Genomic DNA, 23,598 nt, shown 5'->3' with positions numbered 1-23,598 from the left:
GATTTAAAAAGTTAGGAATAAAGCAAGTAATTTTATAATTAATAATAATATTAATCAACACATTTCGTTATAAAACAAGCCATTATCTATGAATGTTCTCCAACGTGCATGCTATTTATTTACTTCCAAATTTATATTGCGTGTGACTTTAACTTTTCAAGTTTTTGCCAAGTAATAAACTTTATCTATTTTTCTTAAAATTGAGCAATTTAAATCTTTCATTCAGATGTAATCTTCAGATCATTACAATGGTGATATGATAAAATATCTTAATCATACTTTTAGTTATTTAAATTAGATTGTGAGTGATTCCAATTTTTCAAAATTTTATTGTGTTTAATTGAATTTGTCTACTTTTTTAACTAAACAAATTTAGTTATCTCCTACAGATATTCAAATATTAGAGGCTTTGATAAATTTCATACATCAAATAATTTTAAAATTTGAAAAATAAGAGGTTAGGAAACTTAACAAAAATGTAAGGATTTATAAAAATGCGAAAATAATGTCTCAAAAAAGTTTTTTCTTTAATTTTAGCGAAAAATTGATTTTCTTTTATCAATATGTTTTAGTAAGATAAGTTTCAATAGAAAAGTTATGTTGGAATTCTTAATAAGATGGAGTAAAATAAAATAAACCCCAAATGTACTTCAAATAAAAAATGAATTTTTATGTATTATTAATTTAAAAGATCTGTCAATTAATTCATATATATGCTTTTAAATAACTACAATAAATGACAACAAACTTGTTAAAACCAGAAGCAGTGTCAAACATTATTCATACTATTGAAGATAGTAAAAAATAAAATCACATGACCGAAATAAAATTTTTTACACAAATTAAAAAAATAAAAATGTACAAAAAATTATATGAAAGCTTCTACCATTTAATTCATAAAAAATTTTGAATTTAATTGATGCAACTTTTTTTTCTTTTCTACAAGTTTTTGTGGGAAAATTTTCCAACTAAACTGTGACTTAAATTGTTTATGATAGATAGTGTATAAGCCCATGAACCCATATAAAAAGCACCCTGGGCTTTTTATAGAATAATTTGTTTATCTCAGATCCAATGCCATTGGGCCCCGAAATAAAGAATTGCTGTAAAGACAAAAAGAGGTCAAATTGTTCTTTTTCATTGTTATTCTGGGAATATTTTGCCTTTCTGAACTTCAAAGAGGTTGAGTCCATGAACCCAAAATTGTATAATTCATACTTTTATTCCGTTTAAAGATTCATCCTTTTATTAGTTAGGATTATTAGTTGTTAATTGCTTGATATGGAAATTTAATTTTTGCTTTAATCTTTATTTCGTAAATTTATTAAATGATGGACTAGGAAATATGTGTAATTTCTAATGACATGTAACTTTTATTGTCAATACCAAATTTTCTTATCTTGATTTTCATTTTATTTATTCCTCTACTTATTTTTATTCCTTCTTTTTATTTTTATTTTATTTTATCTTATCTTTCTTTTTATTTTTCGTTTCATAATTTTCATTTTTTGGGTTTCGTTTTATTTTTATTATTAGTTTTGTGCTAATATAATTAAGTTAGTTTTTCTTTAAAAAAAAATAAAAAAAAATAAAAAAAAAAGGAGCTTGAAGCGTGGTGGCGATGTGTGCATAACGACAAAGAGATAAGGTGGTCTGAGGAAACATGGCAGCAGAGACGTTTTTGGAATTTGACAGAGCAGAGAAAACGGTTACTGAGAAGTGGAGCAGGAAGCTGAGGCGAGAACCAAAAAAAGGGTCGAGAGAGCTTTGGCCAGGGGGAACGATAACAAAAGAGGGTGGCATTTTCAGCATTATTTTTTACGAAGAGAACACTAAGCAAAAAAAAAATTGCTCGCTGCATCAAGAATCAAGGAGCTGTGAGAGCAATATTTGGAACTGCGTCGGAGGAGAAGGAGACTCATCGGATACGCAAGGATGCGTTGGCAATCGAGTCTTCAAGAGGTAAGTAATGCCTCCTCGCACTCCATGTTTTTGTCCTTGAACATATTACTGTTGCATTGGTGTTATGACTGTTATAGAGAATTTTACCTACCATGTTGTGTATGATCATGTGACTTGAATCCTTCCCGTTCTCCATTCACTATCCCACACTGTCCCATGCTCTGTTTCCTCGCCTGTGTCCAATGGAGTTGACAACCAAGCAAAGAAAAACTAACCCAACCTCCTTGAGTCGTTTACGACGCCACCACCACCATCCCATATTCACTCTTTGATTTTCTTTTGCTGTTGGATGGCTTCCACATTTTCGCCATTTTTGTCACCCCTTGCTCCTAGCTTCCCTGCAACCCAGAAGAAAATATCCCATACCCTGTCCTTCTTCACCAAGCAAGAAAGAGAGAGCTAACTCCAATCAGTTTAGTTCACAATGATAAATACATCTCAATAGACATAGCATAAGCAGAGACTTGAGATACAGAACCCAGTTATCAAACTCTAACCAAAAGGCTAGAAATGGACAAAAGCAGAGTGTAGTTTATATGGCCCGATCACCCTCAACCTGCAAGGCGCTAAGTCACAGAGATAGGCACCAATCACCAAGAACCAAAACTAATTTCCAGCCCCAATCACCATTCTATTCTCCTCCAACCCAAACCTTACACTCCCAAGCTTCACCAATTCCTCCGTTCCCCACCTCTGTTCCTCACACAGGTCCAAATACACACACGCACCATACCATAACAGAAACCCAAGGTCGCCAAACACATGCACAGGAGCACAAGCACAAAATCTGGAACTTTAAACCACTGTTAAGCAACCCTGTCTCGTTGAGTAACCAAGTCGAAGTTGAGAGCTGAGGTAACGTGAAATGGCGAACGAAGAAGTGGAGGGTCGGAGAGGAAACCAATCCTCAAGGCTGCTACTGGTGGTCGACGGCGGCGGCAACGCCCATCTACTCTGACGGTAGCGGTTTCGAATTTAAAGAAGAAGGAGGGTTCGTGCTCGACGCTTTCGGTGAGGGTTGGCGTCGCCGGCGATGATGCGAGACGAACCTCGACGGTGGTGGCGCCGTGGATGTCGGAGGAGGCGCCAGCGCATTTGAGAAGAAACCCCAACCCTAGATCGAACAGAGAGAGAGGGGGAGGGAGAGAACGTCGTGGCCCGACGCTGCGGTTCTGGCAGCGTTTGCTGTCACCGGAAACTCCGTTGACGGAGTAGAGGGGACGGCGCGGTGGCTGGCCGGTTGGGGGTGGTGTGATTCGCGGCTGCCGGTGGAAGTAGAAACCCTAGGTTTGCTGGCAGAGTGGAGAGATGAGAGACTTTAGGTTTCTGAGTAGAAGCTAGAGTGTTGCAAATGAGAGCCTCCTAGAGAGTTTGGGGGGTGAGAAAACCCTAGGAAAATTCTGAAGAGGGGGATTGGGCTGGGGTCCATTTTAACTTTTCTATTTTATCATTTTTTTTTCTTTAGTTTTTTATGTTATTCCTTCTACACCCCCGTTTTACTATTTCGCACCGTACCAGTAGTCAATTGGGCCCATACGGGTCAAACAAAAAACATCTCTACCTTGCAGCCCCTATTCTACTTTCCTTCACCCCTTATCCTCCATCTTCACCTCTCTTTCCAATATGGGCTCAAGCCCAATTTATTATTAAAAATAAAATTTGTTTAGATATCCTATGGTTTTTATTTTAGTGGTTATTATTACTACTTTATTTTATTTACCTATTTTAAAGTATTTTTATAATACATAACAATAAAATAATTAAATATCAAAAATATTTTAAAGGTTTAAGTGTGTGTGCGATCATTCGCATCAGTCTCGTACTAAGACCTTTTTTCCTTTTATAAAATATCAAAAATATTTTAAAGGTTTAAGCATGTGTGCGATCATCCGCATTAGCCTCGCGCTAAGATCTTTTTCCCTTTTATAAAAATATCAAAAGCATTTAAAAAGTTTAGGTACGTGTGTGCTCACTCGCATCGTCCTCGTGCTGAGACTTTTCTTTCTTTTTTTTACATAAAAATGCCCAAAATACAAAACATTCACATTTTCAAACAACAAACAACTTTTCAGCTAGAACTACGTGACCCTGATTTCTCATTTTTAATGAGAATACGTAGGAGCAAGGTCAATCCTTGTCGGGCCCAAAAAACTAAAAAATATTTTTGTTTATTTAGAATTTTATTTTTGGGGATAGTTAAACATTTTGCAAACCACATCTTTATTTCCGTATTTAATTAAAGGTACTGCCTTCGGGCAGGCGTTGTAGGGTGCTAATACCTTCCCTACACGTAACTGACTCCCGAACCTAAAATCTGGTTTTCGTAGACCAAGTTTTATCATTTTATGGTTTTTCCCTAGTTTTCCAGAATAAACTATGGTGGAGATTCCAAAACTATTTTTCCAAAAGTTTCTTTTGGATCGTTGTCCCGTCGCGATTTTCGGTTGCGACAGATGGCGACTTCACTAGGGACTCGAGAGTTGGGCCATTTAATTAGATGCGCGAATTCGATGTGGTTTTGCTTTATGTTTTTCTTCCCCTTTTCTTTATCTATGTTCGAAATAATTGCAATAATTGTTGTATGTTGAACCCTAGGGTAGAAAACATGTTTATATCTGCCTGAGATTTTTCTGGTTGTTTTGCAGGTGAGGGTTTGGATGTGCATGGCGTTCTCCCTTCACACACACACTTTATGCATGTCATGAGTTGGGCCCTATACCCGGGTCTGAGTGTAGCCTGGAAAGAGAGGGGTTGTGTAGCGATGTCATTTGGGATATTCTTCTTGTTTGGCTATCGTGAGAACCCCAGCTAGAGTCTATTCTCTTCATTTGTCTCTCTACATCTAGTTGATTACTCGACTGTTGTGGAGATGCTGTGGAGAGGGCCATAACTCTAGTGACCATTGACCTTTAGGTTTAGGGAACTGTCCTTGTGAGATTGCATATACTTGACCCTGAATCCGAAGCAATGAACCTTTATTAGGGCACGAAGGGAGAAGTGTATATCCCTGTAATCCTCACGCTGTTTGTTCTCTTTGAAAATAATGACATTACATTTTCATACCATGTATGTATTTTGTTAGTCATGTTATATTATCATGCATCATGTTCATATATCGTTTAGTAACATGCTGGTTTTAAGGGAAATCACAGGTATTCATTTGATTGCACACGGGATGGACGTTGATACAAGATCTAGTGCCACACAGCATACTAACTCTGCCGTTTTAAGGAAGAAACCTAGCCTAAGGACCTTTGGTGGAAATTTGACTGGGCTGATAAACTTGGGTAAAAGACTCAAAACCATAAAAAGGGAGACTTTCAAGAAGAAATATGGAAATCTATTGAGCTTAATGGAAATGGAAGTACAGTTGCCCGCCATCACAGCTCTTGCCCAATATTATGACTCTCCACTAAGATGCTTCACTTTTCGAGATTTCCGCGCCGACCATAGAAGAGTTTGAACATATCTTGGGTTTACCATTAGAGGGTACCACGCCATATCAGCATTTGGAGCACCACGTTTCTATACCTACCATTGCCACCATCATGAAGTTACATCCCAAAGAGCTTGAAGATAGGATGGTGACGAGGCATCAAATGCGTGGGTTGACACAAGAATATCTAGAACAATATTAGCAACATCTGGCTGATAAGGAGGATTGGGAAACTTTCATGGACATGCTAGCTTTTACTGTGTACGACATTGTGTTATTCCCCAAAATTGAAGACTTCGTGGACCCTATTGCAATAGACGTCTTTGTGGCAAGAAAGATGAGGTCAGAGAATCCTATGACAGCGGTCCTTGCTGATGTTTATGGGACTATGAGTTTCTGCCACAAGAGGAAGGGAAAAAAAATTCTTTGTTGTCTGCCTGCGTTGTATGCATGGATGACTGCACGCATATTTGAAGGGACAATTGACGTTAGAAGTCCATCTGAAAACTTGTCCCACCAAGGGCTCGAGGGCAAAGGAGGTAATGAGTGGGCCCAATTCTTTGCTGGTTTAAGTGAAGGGAATATAAAGTGGTGTCTTCCCTAGCTTGGAATTAAACCGTCTATACAGCATTGTGGCAACTTTCCCAATGTGCCTCTCATAGGTTCCAGATACTGCATCAATTATAACCCTCTTTTAGTTCAAAGACAATTTGGTCATCCTATGAAAGGGGCACCTTCACCGGACTTTCTTTCCAATGTTTCACAGTTTGTTCTTGTTCTGCAATGTGGTCCTCCATTCGTCTTACTAAGGCCTGATGCTTTTCTTTGAACTTCATTGACCTTCATCGTTCTTCTTGCTCCTCAATATAACTCTCTATTTGTTGCATCATGGCTCGATGATCCTTTTCTGCCTCCGCTAGCTTCCAGCGTTCACGGTTCATATCGGCCTCAAACGAAGTAGCCATTTCTTTCATCTGGTGTCCCACCTTTTCTACCTGAACTTGTGCTTCTCTTAATCTTTTCAGAGCCTCCCGCTTATCTCTCTTGGCTTCTTCGTAGAGATGCTTCCATTGCTTTCCTTCTTCCAACGCCGCATTTTTCTTTTTCACCCTCATTGCTAGCTCTTTATTTGTGGTTGCGAGATCTTGCTTCAATCAGAACGTATAATCTCTTTCAACCCTTTGACTTCTAAGAACTTCTTCATAGGCGCGAGTTTTTTCCTCCTTATCATTCCTTACATCAACAAAATCATTACGCGCACTCTGCAGCTCTTTTTCCAATCTAACATTTCTTTCCCTCAACCTTTCCATCTCTGCCTTTAATTGTTTCATCTATTCACTCTCTTGGTTTTGAGAAGGTCCTTCATTAGCAGGTTGGTCGCTGATGGGTCTGAAAGGGAGTTTAACTTCTTTTACCCTTTCTAGGATCCATGTAAGATAAGTAACTTTGTTGTCCACCACTCCCAACCTTTGATCCTTTTCTGCCCTCACAACACTCTCCCAAGCGCTTCTAACCTTTCTCAACATTTCAATGAAATGCCCATCTTCATAGTAAATGAATAGGGCGACAAGATAGTCCGGTGAAGATGCCCAGTTCATAGGATGACCAAATTGTCTTTGAACTAAAAGAGGGTTATAATTGATGCAGTATCGGGAACCTATGAGAGGCACATTGGGAAACCTGCCACAATGCTGTATAGACGGTTTAATTCCAAGCTAGGGAAGACGCCACTTTATATTCCCTTCGCTCAAACCAGCAAAGAATTGGGCCCACTCATTACCTCCTTTGCCCTCGAGCCCTTGGTGGGACAAGTTTTCAGATGGACTTCTAACGTTAACTGTCCCTTTAAATACGAGTGCAGTCATCCATGCATGCAACGCAGGCAGGCAACAAAGAATTTTCTTTCCCTTCCTCTCGTGACAGAAACTCATAGTCCCATAAACATCAGAAAGGACCGCTGTCACAGGATTTTCTGACCTCATCTTTCTTGCCACAAAGACGTCTATTGCAATAGGGTCCACAAAGTCTTCAATTTTGGGGAATAACACAATGCCGTACACAGTAAGAGCTAGCACATCCATGAAAGTTTCCCAGTCCTCCTTATCAGCCAGATGTTGCAAATATTGTTCTAGATATTCTTCTGTCAACCCACGCATTTGATGCCTCGTCACCATCCTATCTTCAAGCTCTTTGGGATGTAACTTCATGATGGTGGCAATGGTAGGTATAGAAGCGTGGTGCTCCAAATGCTGATATGGCATGGTACCCTCTAATGGTAAACCCAAGATATGTTCAAACTCTTCTATGGTCGGCGTCAACTGGAAATCTCGAAAAGTGAAACATCTTAGTGGAGAGTCATAATATTGGGCAAGAGTTGTGATGGCGGGCAACTGTACTTCCATTTCCATTAAGCTCAATAGATTTCCATATTTCTTCTTGAAAGTCTCCCTTTTTATGGTTGAGTCTTTTACCCAAGTTTATCAGCCCAGTCAAATTTCCACCAAAGGTCCTTAGGCTAGGTTTCATCCTTAAAACGACAGAGTTAATATGCTGTGTGGCACCGGATCTTGTATCAACGTCCATCCCGTGTGCAATCAAATGAATACCTGTGATTTCCCTTAAAACCAGCATGTTACTAAATGAGATATGAACATGATGCATGATAATATAACATGACTAACAAAATACATGCATGGTATGAAAATGTAATGTCATTATTTTCAAAGAGAACAAACAGCGTGAGGATTACAGGGATACACACTTCTCCCTTCGTGCCCTAATAAAGGTTCATTGCTTCGGATTCAGGGTCAAGTATATGCAATCTCACAAGGATAGTTCCCTAAACATAAAGGTCAATGATCACTAGAGCTATGACACTCTCCACAGCATCTCCACAACAGTCGAGTAATCAACTAGATGTAGAGAGACAAATGAAGAGACAGACTCTAGCTAGGGTTCTCACTATAGCCAAACAGGGAAGAAAAAGGGAAGAAAAACATAAAGCAAAACCACATTGAATTCGCGCATCTAATTAAATAGTCTGACTCTCGAGTCCCCAGCGGAGTCGCCATGTGTCGCAACCGGAATCGCGAAGGGACGATGATAAAAAAAAAAAAGAAATGAGCTTTGGAGTCGTCATCTGTCGCAACCGGAATCGCGACGGGACGACGATCCAAAAAAAAAGAAATGAGTTTTGAAATGAGCTTTGGAATCGCCACCATAGTTTATTCTGGAAAACTATGGAAAAAACCATAAAAGATAAGGCAAGGTCTATAAAACCAACTTCTGGTTTCGGAAGTCGGTTACATGTGGGGAAGGTGTTAGCAGCCCATAACGCCTGCCCTAAGGCAGTACCTTTAATTAAATACGCGAATTTGATGTGATTTGCAAAATGTTTAATTTCCCCTAAAAAAATAAAACTCTAAAGAAAACGAAATATTTTTTTTGTGTTTTTTGTTGTTTCTTTTCTGGGTGCAGATTGAAGAGTCTATGAAGTTGTGATGTTGAGGGATTTTATTGGGTTGGCTCTGTTCTCGCAGAAAGATGACCATAGGGGTATGAGTGAAGATTGATGAGGATAATGGGCTAGTATGCGAAGCGTATTTTTTGGTTTAGTCTCTTCTGTTTTCTTTCTTTAAAAATGCAGGACCTATGAGTATGGTGTAACAAGAATAGCGAAAATGGAGATGCTTAATAGTAGAACGATTTTGATGGCGAAGAGAAATCAAGGAGTGGATATGGGATGGTGGTGATGTTGGGTAAGGGTGGTCATTGAGAATGAAGAGTGAGGGGGGTCATACACGGGCAGATCAATAACCGTAAGTAAATATAACACACAGTTCATAATACAACAAATCATAATACAGCCAACATTACATGTGATAGTATGAGCGAGGGAGCGGGTTGCTTACCTCTCGCGGCCCTTATATGCTATTGCTTGTATCTCCAGTGGCAGTTGCGACAGACAGAGTGAAGTTGATGCCGGCATTAGAATCTCCAGAAAACCTCATCCACTAGCCCTCGATGAAGCAAAGTTTCTCTCATCCCTCTGAAACCGAGTCTTCCTTTTTCTTTTTTTCAATGATCTCCAATCCCCTCCGGTTTTAGTCTTTTTTCTTTGCTTTTCATCAGCCTCCCCTAGCAACGTTTTTTCTGTCCCTTTTTGAACGGAATGTCCTAACCAAATTCCCCATCCTTTTTCTCTGCAGAAAACAAATTTTGGCCTGCCAAAGACCCCAAACCGCGCTCTATCCTGGCCTCTCCAGACTACCTTGTCTCCTTGTCGTTATGCACACGGCCTTTTTCAAACCAAATTGTTTCTTTTTTTTTTTTAATAAAAGACAAAACATTTCATGCCTTTTCTTTTCTTTCCTTTTTTTTTCGCTTTCTTTCTTTTTTTTCTTTTCTTTTTTTATCTTTTTCTTTTTTTCTTTTTTTTCTTTTTTTTTCGTTTTCTTTTTTTTTCTTTTCTTTTTTCCTTTTTTAATTAAATCCAATAATAAAAAAAAACTAAATCAAATACTAAATAGTAAAACAAAAATTAAAAATAATAAAACAAATAAAATTAAATTAAAATAAGACAAAAATAAAAACTAATTCTATTATAGTCATCTGGACGAAATTGAGTGTTGACATTTATTATTATGTTAACAGAGTTAAGTTTGTGCACATGTGAGAGGTTAATGTGTTTAATGTTTAAGACGTGGCATGGTGAGAGTTGAATACATAAAATTTAGCAACTTTTTAAATTTTATTAATATGGATTTTTAAGATGGAATTTATGATTCAGAAGAAGAGGAAGAAGAAGCTACATGTGGCAAAGAAGATGAAAGTAAATTTGTCATTAAATGGGTAGAGGAAAACCAAAAGAAGCTCATGGATCTAGGAAATTTAGAGCTGGATATAAATTTAGAGATGAAAGTAAATCTGCCATTAAATGCCATTAAATCTGTCATTCAAAATCTTATTGCCAGCCTATTGCTACAACCAGGCATAATCCATTTGATTTTCCTGATGAATCCTTTGTTGCCATGGGATTACCACTCATTCCTGCATCTACTCCTTCTATTCTACAACCTAGACGAAACCCTTTTGATATTCCTTATGACTCAAATGAAGAGAAACCTGATCTTAAGGGGGACAATTTTCAACAAGAGTTTACAGTGTTTCGTCAAAAAGATAAAAAAGATTCCCTTTTTCGGAGGCATGAAAGTTTCAGCGTAAGACCTTCAAAAAGATTCCTTTTTTCATGAACAATTTAGTGTAGGGGAAACGTCTCACGAAACAACCGGGGGATGGCCTAGTGCACTAGACGGACCATAGGCATGGGGTTCCTCCCACGACGTCATCACCTCTCAATGGACCCCTCCGTCGCCGACGTGGCCGTCGAGAGGCTTTCGGGCTACGACACTGTGACGAACATCATCAACGGAGGCCTGGAGTGCGATAAAGGACAGGATAGCAGGATGGAGGACCACTCGGGTTCTTCAAAAGATACTGTGATCTGCTTGGAGTTAGTTATGGCAACAACCTTGACTGCTACTCCCAGACCCCATTCAGAAATTCACTACTTAATCTCCATTCCTTCGTCTGATCTACAACCACCTCTCAGATTTTTAATCCCAAATTGAATTTCATTGAACCCTAAGTCCCTTTTCAGAAATCCCTAATATTATATTATTACATTCTACCAAATTCCACGCATAAAGGCATAAACCATGTCACGTTTCAACTCTCACCATGCTAACTTAAAGAAATTAACACGTCTTTCTCTCACCTGTGCAAAAACTTAACCATGTTAACTACATTTAAGGATAAGAGCTCAATTGATTCAAATTAGCATTTATAAGGACTCAATTGAAGATTAAGGAGATCAAAATGAAAAAAGTCTAGATAAATGGGGACAACTAAAGGGTTTAAACCTAAAAATAAATCACAAATCAGGTCATTCTTTTAAAACTCAACATACACTATTTTCTTTTATCTTCTTAGCTTATGTCATTATATTTTATTATTTTAATTTTATCCATTAATGGTGGCGTGATAACATAAGGAATACGCATATTATCTCAATCTTAATTAATTTTAAAAATATTCTTATGTCTATTTAGGCACAACTCCTAATTATGTATGACAAAAAAATTCGCAGCTATGGATATCTGCGGATAAAATCGGCGACGGATAATTGATATCCATGGATATTTATTATCTGCACTCTGCAGGTAGCGGATATTTTAATACCCAATTATAAATGGTCGGGTATTACACTATCTGTACCCACGAATATTTGTTTCTCACAAAAAAAAAGAAAAAAAAAATTATTTATATTTTATTAAGTTAAATTTAATTAAAATTAACATTAATTTATATTTTATAAGATTAAATTTAATTAAAGTTGAATTTTAATTTTAATTTAATTTAGTATGTTATATTATATATATATATATATATATATATATATATTATAATTATATTTAAATTTTATGTTAATAATTTATTAAAATATATATTTTTTAAATATTTGCAGGTATATGAAGAAATTCTCAAGTATTCGTGAGTTTTAAAATACTCGCGGATATTTTTTAAGAGAATATCTGTAAAGTAGTGGGTGAATTTTTTTTAGATCGAATTGCAAGAAAGCACTATCCTTATTCGACCTTACCCGTTGTCATCCTACTCCTAATGTTATAATTTAAGATAATTTCAAAAATATAATTTTCAGCTTACAAAATCTATAATATTAAATTAATTTAACTACCACCAACATTTTTAATTAGTATGAAATTAACTATAAATTAATTTTTTTCTAAATTAATTATTTACTTAATTTTTTGCGTTCAAATGATACCTTATCCCCAGCAATATAATAAATTAAATATTATTTATAAACTTATCTATATTAACTTTGGAAACGATTTATGTAATATAGTTCTTTTATCATTTTGGTTTACGAAATTAATGGCCATATTTTTTATTTTTAAATATAGAATTGGTTTAAAGATGTATTTAGTCTTTCAAATTTAGGTACTATTTCTCTATTTACTCAATTAAGTGTTTTATTTATTTAATCTTTTGGAGTTGTGAAATGTCATTTTTAATATATTGGGTTTGACTAATTACAAAGATTAATTATACGACAAATTGTCACGTTTGACACATGAATCTAATTGAGTGACTTAATTTTTTTTTTTAATGTTTGAATGTAATTTTATTTATTCAAATTAGGTGCATAATTTATTTCTGTCCACTCATTAAAGTTTTTTTTTTTTTTTTATTTCTTAAACCTTTTATTTTATGGAGTGTTATTTGTATTTCAGTCTCTAAAAGGTAGTTTATTCTGTCAATAATTTATTCAACATTTGCTACATAAATTTATTTAGGTGTCAATGTTATCTTAAACTATTTATTAAATTTTTATATCTACGATATTATTAAGACAGCATTTTAGTTATCTTAAACAAATGAGTTTGTTCTAAAAATGAAAAAAGATGACTAATAATCGTTTATTATTGTAAACTTTGTTCTTTGGTTCATCTCCTACTAAATCTCTCTTTTATTTATGATTTTTACTAAAAAGTGATAATCCATTCGATTTAGACTAAAATAATTTCACTTGGGTTATTATTAATTAGTATTACTATTTTTTCTCTCCAATAGCATAACGATGATAATAAACACAAAATTATCGAAACAATGTTTGACTCTAATTAAGGAATTTCGATTAATAGTGTCATGAAAAATATATTCAGTGGTTTATTTAATGCTAAAATAATAAAGTCAAATTAGAATGTGAGAAACATGGTATAGTATTGGAAGATTAATGAATTTGGATTTATAATTTGAATATTATGAGTATCCTTTTTATGACATGGTCATTGTTTATTTTGTTATGTCAATTTTGGCTGGTTTTATAATGGGAAATGACGTTAAAGAACATTAATACACAATATTCAAGCCAACCCTAATTTTCAAACATTAAAAGATACGAAATATCTATATCTATTTTATATGGATGCCCATGTGAAAATTTTCACGATACAATTATTCCAAGTTCAAACTTTCTACCCATCTAATATTGCTAACATAGGTAACTACCCCATACAATAATATATCTGACAACTAGTCAGAAAAAAGTCAAAAAAAGTACTCAAGGTTAGTATACCATTTATGCTTACTGGATAACTTAATTGACTTGTATATTATTAAATTGGATATTTATTCTTATGATAATTTTTGTTGGCTTACTTAATAATTTAGGTTTTTTATTCTTTTTATTCTTATATTAAGTTTTGATATTTGTTAAATAATAATTTAAAAGACATAATTTATATTTTGTAATGTCTTCCAACGTCAAAGATTAAAGGGCATTCAAAGCTACAACTTGTAAGAAGTGATAAAGAATCAACTATTAATGTAAATTATGTAAAAATGTTAGCCATAACTTTGCTACTTGCCCTTCTATGGAGAATACTGCGGGGAATGAATGTTTTAAGTCTATTATTCACCTATGCTATTAAACATAACTCCTTAAAATTTATAATGTGATATTTTTCAAATTCAACGTTTTAAATTATAATATTTTGAATAATTTAAACATTTTTATTATTTTCTAAAATTGTCATGAAAAAGAGATCCACTGTTATTATACTATCTTACAACTTATTTCACATCATGTGAGGTGTGTTTCACCTCATTTTTGTTAAGTTGTGTATATTTTTATAATTATAACTGTTTGATATGATATTTCTAAATATTATTAGATTAATATAAACATAATAATTAAAATTTTAAATTATTAATATTTATATTTTTAAAGTACACTATATATATATATATATATATATATATATATTAATATAAACATATACCTCATTTTTATATTTTTAAATTGACGGTATTGATATTATATCGTTTAGTACACTATTGTATTGAATTTAATTTGCTTCCATAACAAAAGATAATTAATCTATTTCTCATTGATTTAAGATATAATTACACATATAATTTGTTAAAATTTATTAGAAATCATGTTAATTAAACCCATCTAAAAAATAAGAGGAGAAACCAAAAGAGAGAGTTAAAAATGAAAGACAAAAATTAAAACGAATATTCTTTAATAATTAGCTACTCTCTTATATGATAAATACATACAATGAAGGTAAAAAAAAAAAAGATTCAATAATAATTAAAATATAGCAATAAAACGAACTAAAAAAAGGTTTCATAAAATATTGATTTTAGGTATAATAATGAGATTTAAAAGTAAGGACTTATCGTAGGTTAGGTCCCTCTCTCTCTCTCTCTCCCACTTGTAAAGAAATAAGAGTTGAAAGTCCTACTCATTCATATTTACCATTAAATAACCGACTTAATTAATTTTTCAATGGATTCCTCCACTTCACCTCATCGTTTTCTATCAATGCTGACGTTTTTTGCCGCCATATCAGCCAATAATCCACCATTTTCTGACATTGCTACACTTAAAGTTCATTACTGTTCGTCTGCTTGCAAATAAAACCTTCCTTCAACATTCATAGTTTTCCACGAAAAACTTTTGCAGAAAACCTCTGTTGTCTTGTGATGTGTGAGAGTGGAGAAAGCAACTTGGGAGAAGTTGCAATGAGCAATCTTCCATGCCTCCATCAGCCGCAGAGAAAGAAGGTGGTGATTAAAGATATTCCAAAAGGGTTTTTGCCGATCAAAGTAGGGCAAGGTGAAGAGCAAGAGAAAATCGTGATGCCTGTGATGTACCTCAACCACCCTTTGTTTTCTCAGCTACTCAAAGAGGCAGAAGAAGAGTATGGTTTTGATCAGCCAGGAACCATAATCATCCCTTGCCATCTCAAGGACTTTAGGTACGTTCAAGACCTCATTCACAAGGACATATCCAACCAACACCAACACCAACACCATGTCATTAGATGTTTTACGTCTGAGTAACACTATAGTAATATATTTTTACATTTATTTAATACATATTGTAGAGTAAAATAATAGTAAAAATAAATTATAACAACTTTCTTTTTTTCATGTTATGTTACCAAAATGTAACGTGGAAAGAAAATCGATAATTTGTTTTTTTTTTTTTGTCATCTTAAGGTTTCTTGTATGGATGAACTTCATGAAAATATATGGTTAAAACAATTACTACTTACTAGTTATTTATAATATATTTAAAATCGAAGTCCTAGTATGATGAACAATTTGACTGTATAGTTTATATCAATTTGCTTGTTGTTATTGCTATTCTTTTAAATTGTCTTATGGACCCAGAATGCAGCTGTCTGTATCTTTCTTTTGGCAGAAGTAATTGAAAAAATAACAAAAAAATGCTTCCATTCGTACATGGCGTTAATCATTAAAGCAAATGGCTCCTATTATTAAAGATTAGATGTGAACCATTAACGTTCGCATATTTTAATTTTTGAAAAATAAGTGAAAATGAACCTATAAAGATGTTGATGGAACTCTAAAAATTTGTACAACGGAATTTTAATTACACACCGTTAATTTTCCTTCTAGTTGTACAAATTGTATAGTTGGTGTTTCAGTTGTAAGACCCAAAATCGAACTCAACCTTCACTCCTCGCCAAAATGCTTTCATATGTCTCTTCAAAGGGTTTTCCACCACTTGTACCGATCGGTAGAGACCTGCACGTTAGCATTCCGATGTTCAAATTAGCAAAGTTACCACGATGTTAATATCAAAAGTGATTAGATTCAGATCCCAATACCTGGCTATGATTTATGTATTTATAGGCATAATGAGCATTAACTATCTGTAACCGCTGATCCTCAATCCTACAAGATTCGCCCTCTAGTTGTAACTGCTGCTGACATGTCTGCATAACTCGCCGGATCCTTCGGACTTACCTTGATCTGCCTTCACACTTCTTTTCAGATCACCCGACCAGGTTGCCACCCATGTCAATCGACCCCTACTCTTCACAGATCGACCCACATTATATCTATCACTAGCTCATCTCACTTTCCCCTTGACCCATAGGATCCTTATTCCCCACACAAGCAAACCGACCACCCCCATATTCTACATTGACAACATGTATCAATTATTGTTCATTATAAATTAATTATATTGTTAACATTTGAATATTACTATAGTATTACCTCAATTCAAAACTGGTGTAGGAGAAAATGAATCATATGAGCACCATTTTTCCAAAATTATACTTAATACTAATCTTGTTGAATCATTCAATAGCATCCTTGTATATTTTTAGAATTTTATTGTATTGTTTCTATTTTTCTATCTTTAAAATATATTGATGTACACTCCTTTTAATATCTGTAAATATATTTTAAATAAATTATTATATTAAAATTAATGTATGTTAAAAATTAGAGTTGTCAAAATGGATCACAATTTGCATATCAACCTTGTTCATTACGTGTTTGGATCGGGTCAGGTTTAAAAAAATTGTATTTTCTTTTCGGCTCATTTAAATTTGGCTCATCCGAGTTGAACCCGTAGTGGGGCGGATTGACCCACTAACCCACTTACCTAATTTTATTTTATTAAAATTTAATTTTAATTTTATAAAAAAATATTTATTATTTTTTTTCTTGAAAAATTATTTAATTTTCCTATTTTCAAAACTAATTAAACATCCCATGTTAGTAGCGAAATTTGAGAGTAAAATTTGTTTAGATTTGAATTATAGAAAGTTTGTAATTTTTTTTGTTTAAAAAAAATTGTAACTAAATGAACCAGTGAGTCAACCCATTTACTCATCAACCTGTGGTGGGTCGGATCGGGTTTAGAATTTTCTATCTCACTAATAAATTAACCGAGTTAGATTGACTCACTAAGTAATCAATCCATGGTGAGCCGAACTGAATCGGACTGGGTAACCCGTTTTAGTAACTCTATTGATAATACAACATAAAGACATTATATAAAAAAAAACAAGAAACAATATAAACTCGTATTTTTGTTTTTCTTTTGTTATTCAATGTTGTTAAATTTTATTAAATTACAAATGGTATCAAATTAAAATTTGGCATAAATGTTTATGCTTTGCAAATTCATTATTGACACGGGCTAATAACTATAAATTAGTATGATAATCGTATAGCTCTTTTTATTAAACGAATAACAATTTTTCCATAATTTCATAATTGTTTTTTAAATATTTGCACCAAATATATATGGATACACCTTTTATATATCATGAAAATTAACTAGACCTTAAATAGCTAGGCTTAACTTGGTTTCCAAATGGTAGTTGATATAGACCAAACAAATTAGGTTAAGTTACACTTTTGATGTATCATGATACTTAAATAGGTCATAATATAGACTATTGGTGGACAACTTTGACCTACTCTAACACTATGCATAAGAGTAACATTTTTCTTCCACTTTATCTATTCTTGAGCATTGTTTTTTTCCCATATATAATTTTTAATCAATTGAAATCATCACCATGACATTGACAATCGAATTTATTCAAAATAAGACTGCATGTCTCACTTATTGTTAGTGATATGTTATATCACATTCATATTCTTTTTATCAATTTAAATATATTTAATTTTATTTCATTTTTCACATTTATTAATTACTTTATTTTATTTCGTACGCTAAATAAATATTTTATTTTGAAAAGACACTTCTTCATTTAATGTCAAAATGGTCATAACTGCTTGAATATATTTATGAAGATATTTATGTTGTGTGCCCACTTTATAGTTTATCACAGTTCAATTCTTAATTTTACACGAAAATAAAGTCCACTATGTAATGATGATTTTTAGGACGGATTACAAAATTATTTTAAAAATACATAAGAAAACTAAATGATGTCCCTCTATTTTTTTTTTTCAAAATTTCAAATAGATTTTTTTCTTTTTTACATATCAATTAGATTTTTATTTTTATTAATTTGATGCAAATAAGTTTTTTCTGTCAATTTTATCTATTGGCGTCCGTCCTGGTAACACTAACACGTGTCAAAAAAAAACGTTTGTAATATAAATTTTATAAATTTTAAAATTAAAGAATAAAATTAATATATTGGGAAAATTAAGAAAAGATGCTGAAATTGAAAAAAAAAAGAAAGGGTAAAGATGGAAAAGGAAAAGGTTATTCTTTTGCTGAAACATTGAATTGGGAAAGCAAAATGAAAATTAGGGCAAATTTCTGAAATAGGGCTCGTGATTTAGTGTTGGTGTTTTGGGGAAACAATGGATGCGCGAGTGTTTTAGGAATCGAAAACACACTTTTTTCGAGTGAATGCGCGAGTGTTGGTGGGTGAATTACCAGTGCATGTGTGTTTGGAAAAGGTTGAAGCACGAGGTGTGAGACCGTCTGTAGTTGGAAGCGCAACGCTGAAGCACGTGTTGAGTGGAGGTTAATCTGAACGAAAGTTAGCTTTTGTGGTTTATTGTCTTACATTTTATAGTTGGGAAAGTATAATATTCAATTGTGGCCCCCCATGGTTTGGTTGGCATTCTCGATTGTGTTTTGGTGGTCCCGTATGTATGTTTACAGTTATTTGAGTCTTTGTGAGTGACTTTTGTTATTGTTTTAATATATTCTTTTTTGTCGTGATATTGTTTTGTGCGTGTAGATTTATTTATACAGTGTTGTGCGTAATGAGCGACTTTTTTTACTGTGTTTTCCACCATGGGGGGAAGTTCATTGCTGATGGGACTTTGAAGTATGAAGGGGAGACGAAAGAAGCTTTTCAATAACAAAGGAAGAAAGAAGCTTTTCAATAATTGTTGTCTTTTCTCCATCGTAAAACACATTTTTCTTTCACTTAGGCATTTTGTCAAACACCTTGTGTACTGCTCACCTCCTTCCAGTAAGCCAAGTAAACGGTTAGGGGGAAGCACAAAAAACCACTTACCCACATAAAAGCTTAATTAAATACATCATCACAATAATACCACTTAATCATCACAGGTACAAAATATCATTTCATTAATTCAAGATAGTGAAATACATTGTTATTCCCGTTTTCATCACAAACTAACTTTAACATCACCTACTGTATCCTATGAAAACGAAAATGCATAATACATTATGGATTTTTCATCCATATTGAAATTACAACAAATCGCCCCTATGAACAGCTTCATCAGTTTTTCCACAACCTTAATAGAATTTTTCAAATCAATCACCATATTCGCTACACCACCCATTTCTTCTGCCTTTGACAAACAGTCATGACTTTCTTCCCCCTTCAGATTTGAATAGTTCTTTTCATTACCATCGTGACAACACCATTTGAAGAAATTGCAACCACCGTTTTCATGCCCGTTCTGAAAAAAAAAAATTCAAACCCAATGAATACGACTTTGAGGTAACACAAACAACAACAAGATCAACGTTCTATTACCTTTTGTACTTGGGGCACCCCCAAAATTGTTTTCCTCTGTTCTTAACAGTTCAAGTTGTTCTGACCACTGTTTTCTCAACACACAGACACAGGGGTGACACACCATGAAGAAAGACATTGCGGTCTCTATTCTGTCAGCCATTGCAAGTTGAAGAACAAGTTGAATGTGAATTCTTCATTTCATTCTCCATTGCGCATCCACTCGAACAACAACATCTAAATGAGAAACGAGCCCTATTTTAGAAATTTGCCCCAATTTTGATTTTGCTTTCCCAATTCAATGTTTCAGCAAAAGAATAACCTTTTCCTTTTCCATCTTTACCCTTTCTTTTTTTAATTTCAACATCTTTTCTTAATTCCCCCAATATATTAATTTAATTCTTTAATTTTAAAATTTAAAAAATCTATATCACACACATTTTTTTTGACACGTGTCAGTGTCACCAGGCCACGTCACACACTGACTGACGCTGTAAGATGAAATTGACGGAAAGGACTTATTTGCATAAAATTAACAAAAATAAAAACCTAATTGAGACGCTAAAAAAGAAAGGGATCTATTTGAAATTTTAGATAAAAATAGGGACCTATTGAGACATTAAACCAAAACTAAACATAAAAAGTCTATACTTTTATGCCTTAGGAACCGAGGCAGTATGCCTACCTCCCTCGGTTGGGACCTGGACCGAGGTAGTAGGTGTTTTTTTTTTATTTCTTTTTTCTTCTTTTGTCAGCCTTTATGTCTCGGTTGTGGACTAAACCGATGTTATAGGGGGGTTTTCTGCCTTGGTTATGGTCACAATCAAGGCATATTCCCCTGTTTTTTTTAAAACATGTCTATTTCTTTAACATTCCCAACTGCAAAAACAAACTTGCATATAATTTTACAGCCAGAACAACCAAGAACAATCAAGAAGCATATATTTTGAATAAAAATTATATTAGAACATAAATATACATTCAATGTAATTATAAATCAAATTCTTAGAAGCATAAATCAATCCAATGTAATCATAAATCATATTTGAAGCATAAATAAATCTAATGTACAAAGTTAAACAACTTAGAGCTTACTATATCCTAATATCTACTGCATATTATTATATGATTGAATTACATATTTAGCCAGTGTTTTCCTCGAGTTTAAGTGACTTCTCTGAAATTGGAGTAGTCATATTGCATCTCTGCATAAAACACAATGATTTCAATTACTGTATATGAAATCTAAACTATAGAGAAAATAAAATTCAAACCTAAATATTACCGTTTGTCATCCACTGGTGTAATGTGCATGAATAGTGGTTATCATCCAATACATGACGAAGTAACCACACTCGTATGACCCGGTTTGTCTATTACACTAGAATATATCATCATAATTGTAAAATGTTAAGTAACATCATTGGAATGGTATAATGTAACAAAGTATGGACTAAAATACCAAACCTTAAGGTTCACCCATCCAAGCTTTTTAGCTGTAGCAGTAGATCTCCCAAACAACATCATATGCAACATCAGTCTAATCATTAAATGATAATGAAATTGCTAGTCCTATAACCAATATATCAATGTCGCAACAATAATTATAAAACACATATTCATATTAATCACCAAATAATAATAAAATTCATAATCCTATCACCAATATATCAATCTCACAATAGTAATTGTCAAATACATATTCATCTTAATCACCAAATAACAAGAAAATCGATAGTTCAATCACCAAAATATCAATATCACAATAGTTATCAAACACATATTATCAAACATAGAAAAAAACCTGTCCAATGAACTAACCGGCAACGAAGTGGAGAGCAATGCACGAAAGACATGGAGGCTATAAAAAAAATTATATACAAGATATTAAGGTCAAAACTATAAACAATAATGGTTGATTAAACCACCAAAAGAAGTAAATATCACTATAGGTATAACCACTAAATTATCTAAGCATTCAGGACATCTCTACCCAACGCCTACTCTATGGTCATCTCATCACCCTCTACTCACATTCACCGGATGATCATAGCAAAGACACCAAAGAACAAGAGAATACCAATAAAACACAAAGAAAGGGTAAGCTAGTAATACAAAACAGTCTATAAGACAATTAAATATTTCACACATGGAGCATACTTTGCATAAAACAATACACGCATCTCAAACATGTCAAGACCTAGACTAGATTATTTGAATTTAGTATGAATGTCGAGCTATGATGGATTATGCTCTTGTGTGGTGGCTCTACTCCTTTGCAAAGTCATTGTCAATGGGTTTCATCCTAGCACACTCACAAGGTTAGTTTGTACCGCGTCTTAGGCCATACTGGAAGCACTAAACTAAGACATTTTGTTACTCTCACCACATGTATCAATCTTCTCTAAATGAGAATGGATGATCATTAGAGTTTCAGGATAACCCCAAGACCGAGCTCCCTACATTCATACTAACAATACTTGAAATCACCAATGAGAAGTTCCTCCTTGAAACTCTTTTCACCACTTTTCATTCACATATATAAAACCTCATATAGAAATGCAAGAAAACACATGAATTCACTGAATATCCATCACATAACCATAAATAATCCATCAAGAAATCACAAAAAAAAAAAAAGCCTAAAACTACCTAGATCAAGACTTGAGAGCTAGCACTCAGGCCCCAAGAACTAGTGCTGAACATCGTATCTGTTATTTTATGGCACTCAATGTCTAAAAGGAGGTGCTTAATGCTGGAGCCACTGGAACCTGACGCTCAACACCCAAAAAGGGGCGCCCAGGCGCCATGCCAAAACTTTATACACTTCTAACTTAACCTTGGACACTTCCTACACACGTTTAATTGATCCTAGGACCTTCTACGTACTGTGAAACATTGTAAAATACATTTCTAACTTATATTAGCCATCCCAAACCAAATTAACTACTTTAAACCACACATACTCAATTTTATACCTTCCACATCAAATTTCTACAAACTAACAACTTGAATAAGTCTTAATAGACTCAATAACCCACCCCAACACCTTAAATTCATTACAGCTTCTGCACTTTAGATTTTCTTTACTTAGAACCTCTAAAGCTGACCAAAACATGATAGAAGGTAACAAAATGACCAAATATCAATTCCACCTCAAATCTTCCTTAACTCAACACTTAAACAAGTCCTAAATGACTTAAGAAATGACCTTAAACTTTTGACTTTCTCATCTCACCATTGTCTCAAAATCTCAACTATCAAAATCCTAAAAATGGATTTAAAACACTTCTAAAACCACCACATTGTCTCATACTCCTATCCTTATCAGATTTTTATCAACTCAATGTGTCAACAAGTCTCAAATGACATATGAATAGACATGAAACATCATATTCCTCAATCCAAACACTACCGAACAAACTTGCCTATTAAAACCTCCATTTTTAACTACAAAACCCATAGTTTTGATAACTCATTACTCCATAAACTTTGCATCCAATTTCAAACATCAAAACAATTGTATAACCTACATTTCATGACAGCAATAACATTTGATTCACCTCAGAAATCGATACTCCAATAACCAAACATACCTAATTTAGATGAACTAACACTAGTACAATTATTGAAAATGTCACTCAAACAGATCAATATACATACAAGCACCAAACTTACATAACAAACATAAATTAAAGCTAGACATCTAGCTTCTCTTACCTTACACCGAAGTTATAAAGCTCTAAGAACACACGCCCTATGCTTCTCGCATAGGGAACTCTAGAAACACCTATGAATCACTAAGTTGTGATAGAAAAGAGTTCGTAGGACCACAGATTGATAAAGAATCAAGAA

General features: G+C 33.8%; 2 protein-coding genes across 3 annotated transcripts; both read left to right on the top strand.

Moving 5' to 3' along the window:
- The first annotated feature begins 1,516 nt into the window (after window positions 1-1,516).
- LOC111240911 lies at window positions 1,517-12,071 on the top strand. 2 transcript variants are annotated; one of them, XM_022776973.1, is made up of 2 exons: window positions 1,517-1,962; window positions 11,925-12,071. In XM_022776973.1, exons 1-2 carry the CDS (start codon window positions 1,664-1,666, stop codon window positions 11,959-11,961), a joined length of 336 nt encoding a protein of 111 aa, XP_022632694.1. In that variant the 5' UTR covers window positions 1,517-1,663; the 3' UTR covers window positions 11,962-12,071. The 2 variants fall into 2 exon arrangements, with proteins under 2 accessions (XP_022632694.1, XP_022632695.1); XM_022776974.1 differs by lacking the exon at window positions 11,925-12,071 and adding an exon at window positions 4,608-4,631.
- On the top strand, window positions 10,445-11,208 carry LOC111240912 (acidic endochitinase-like). The gene has a single exon (XM_022776975.1). The coding sequence runs from the start codon at window positions 10,723-10,725 to the stop codon at window positions 11,026-11,028; it is 306 nt and encodes a 101-aa protein (XP_022632696.1). The 5' UTR covers window positions 10,445-10,722; the 3' UTR covers window positions 11,029-11,208.
- Window positions 12,072-23,598: the final 11,527 nt, after the last annotated feature.

The sequence above is a fragment of the Vigna radiata genome, unplaced genomic scaffold, assembly GCF_000741045.1.
Source record: "Vigna radiata var. radiata cultivar VC1973A unplaced genomic scaffold, Vradiata_ver6 scaffold_179, whole genome shotgun sequence".
Taxonomy (NCBI): Eukaryota; Viridiplantae; Streptophyta; class Magnoliopsida; order Fabales; family Fabaceae; genus Vigna; species Vigna radiata.
Note: the sequence above shows the minus strand (reverse complement) of the source record. Positions and strands in the feature narration are given on the sequence as shown.

Bases quoted from the DNA above. Each gene is read 5' to 3' on its own strand.
- LOC111240911 (XM_022776973.1), top strand. From the start codon at position 1,664: ATGGCAGCAGAGACGTTTTTGGAATTTGACAGAGCAGAGAAAACGGTT. The intron at 1,963-11,924 runs GTAAGTAATGCC...AAATATTTGCAG, and splicing joins GGCAATCGAGTCTTCAAGAG to GTATATGAAGAAATTCTCAA.
- LOC111240912 (XM_022776975.1), top strand. From the start codon at position 10,723: ATGGGGTTCCTCCCACGACGTCATCACCTCTCAATGGACCCCTCCGTC.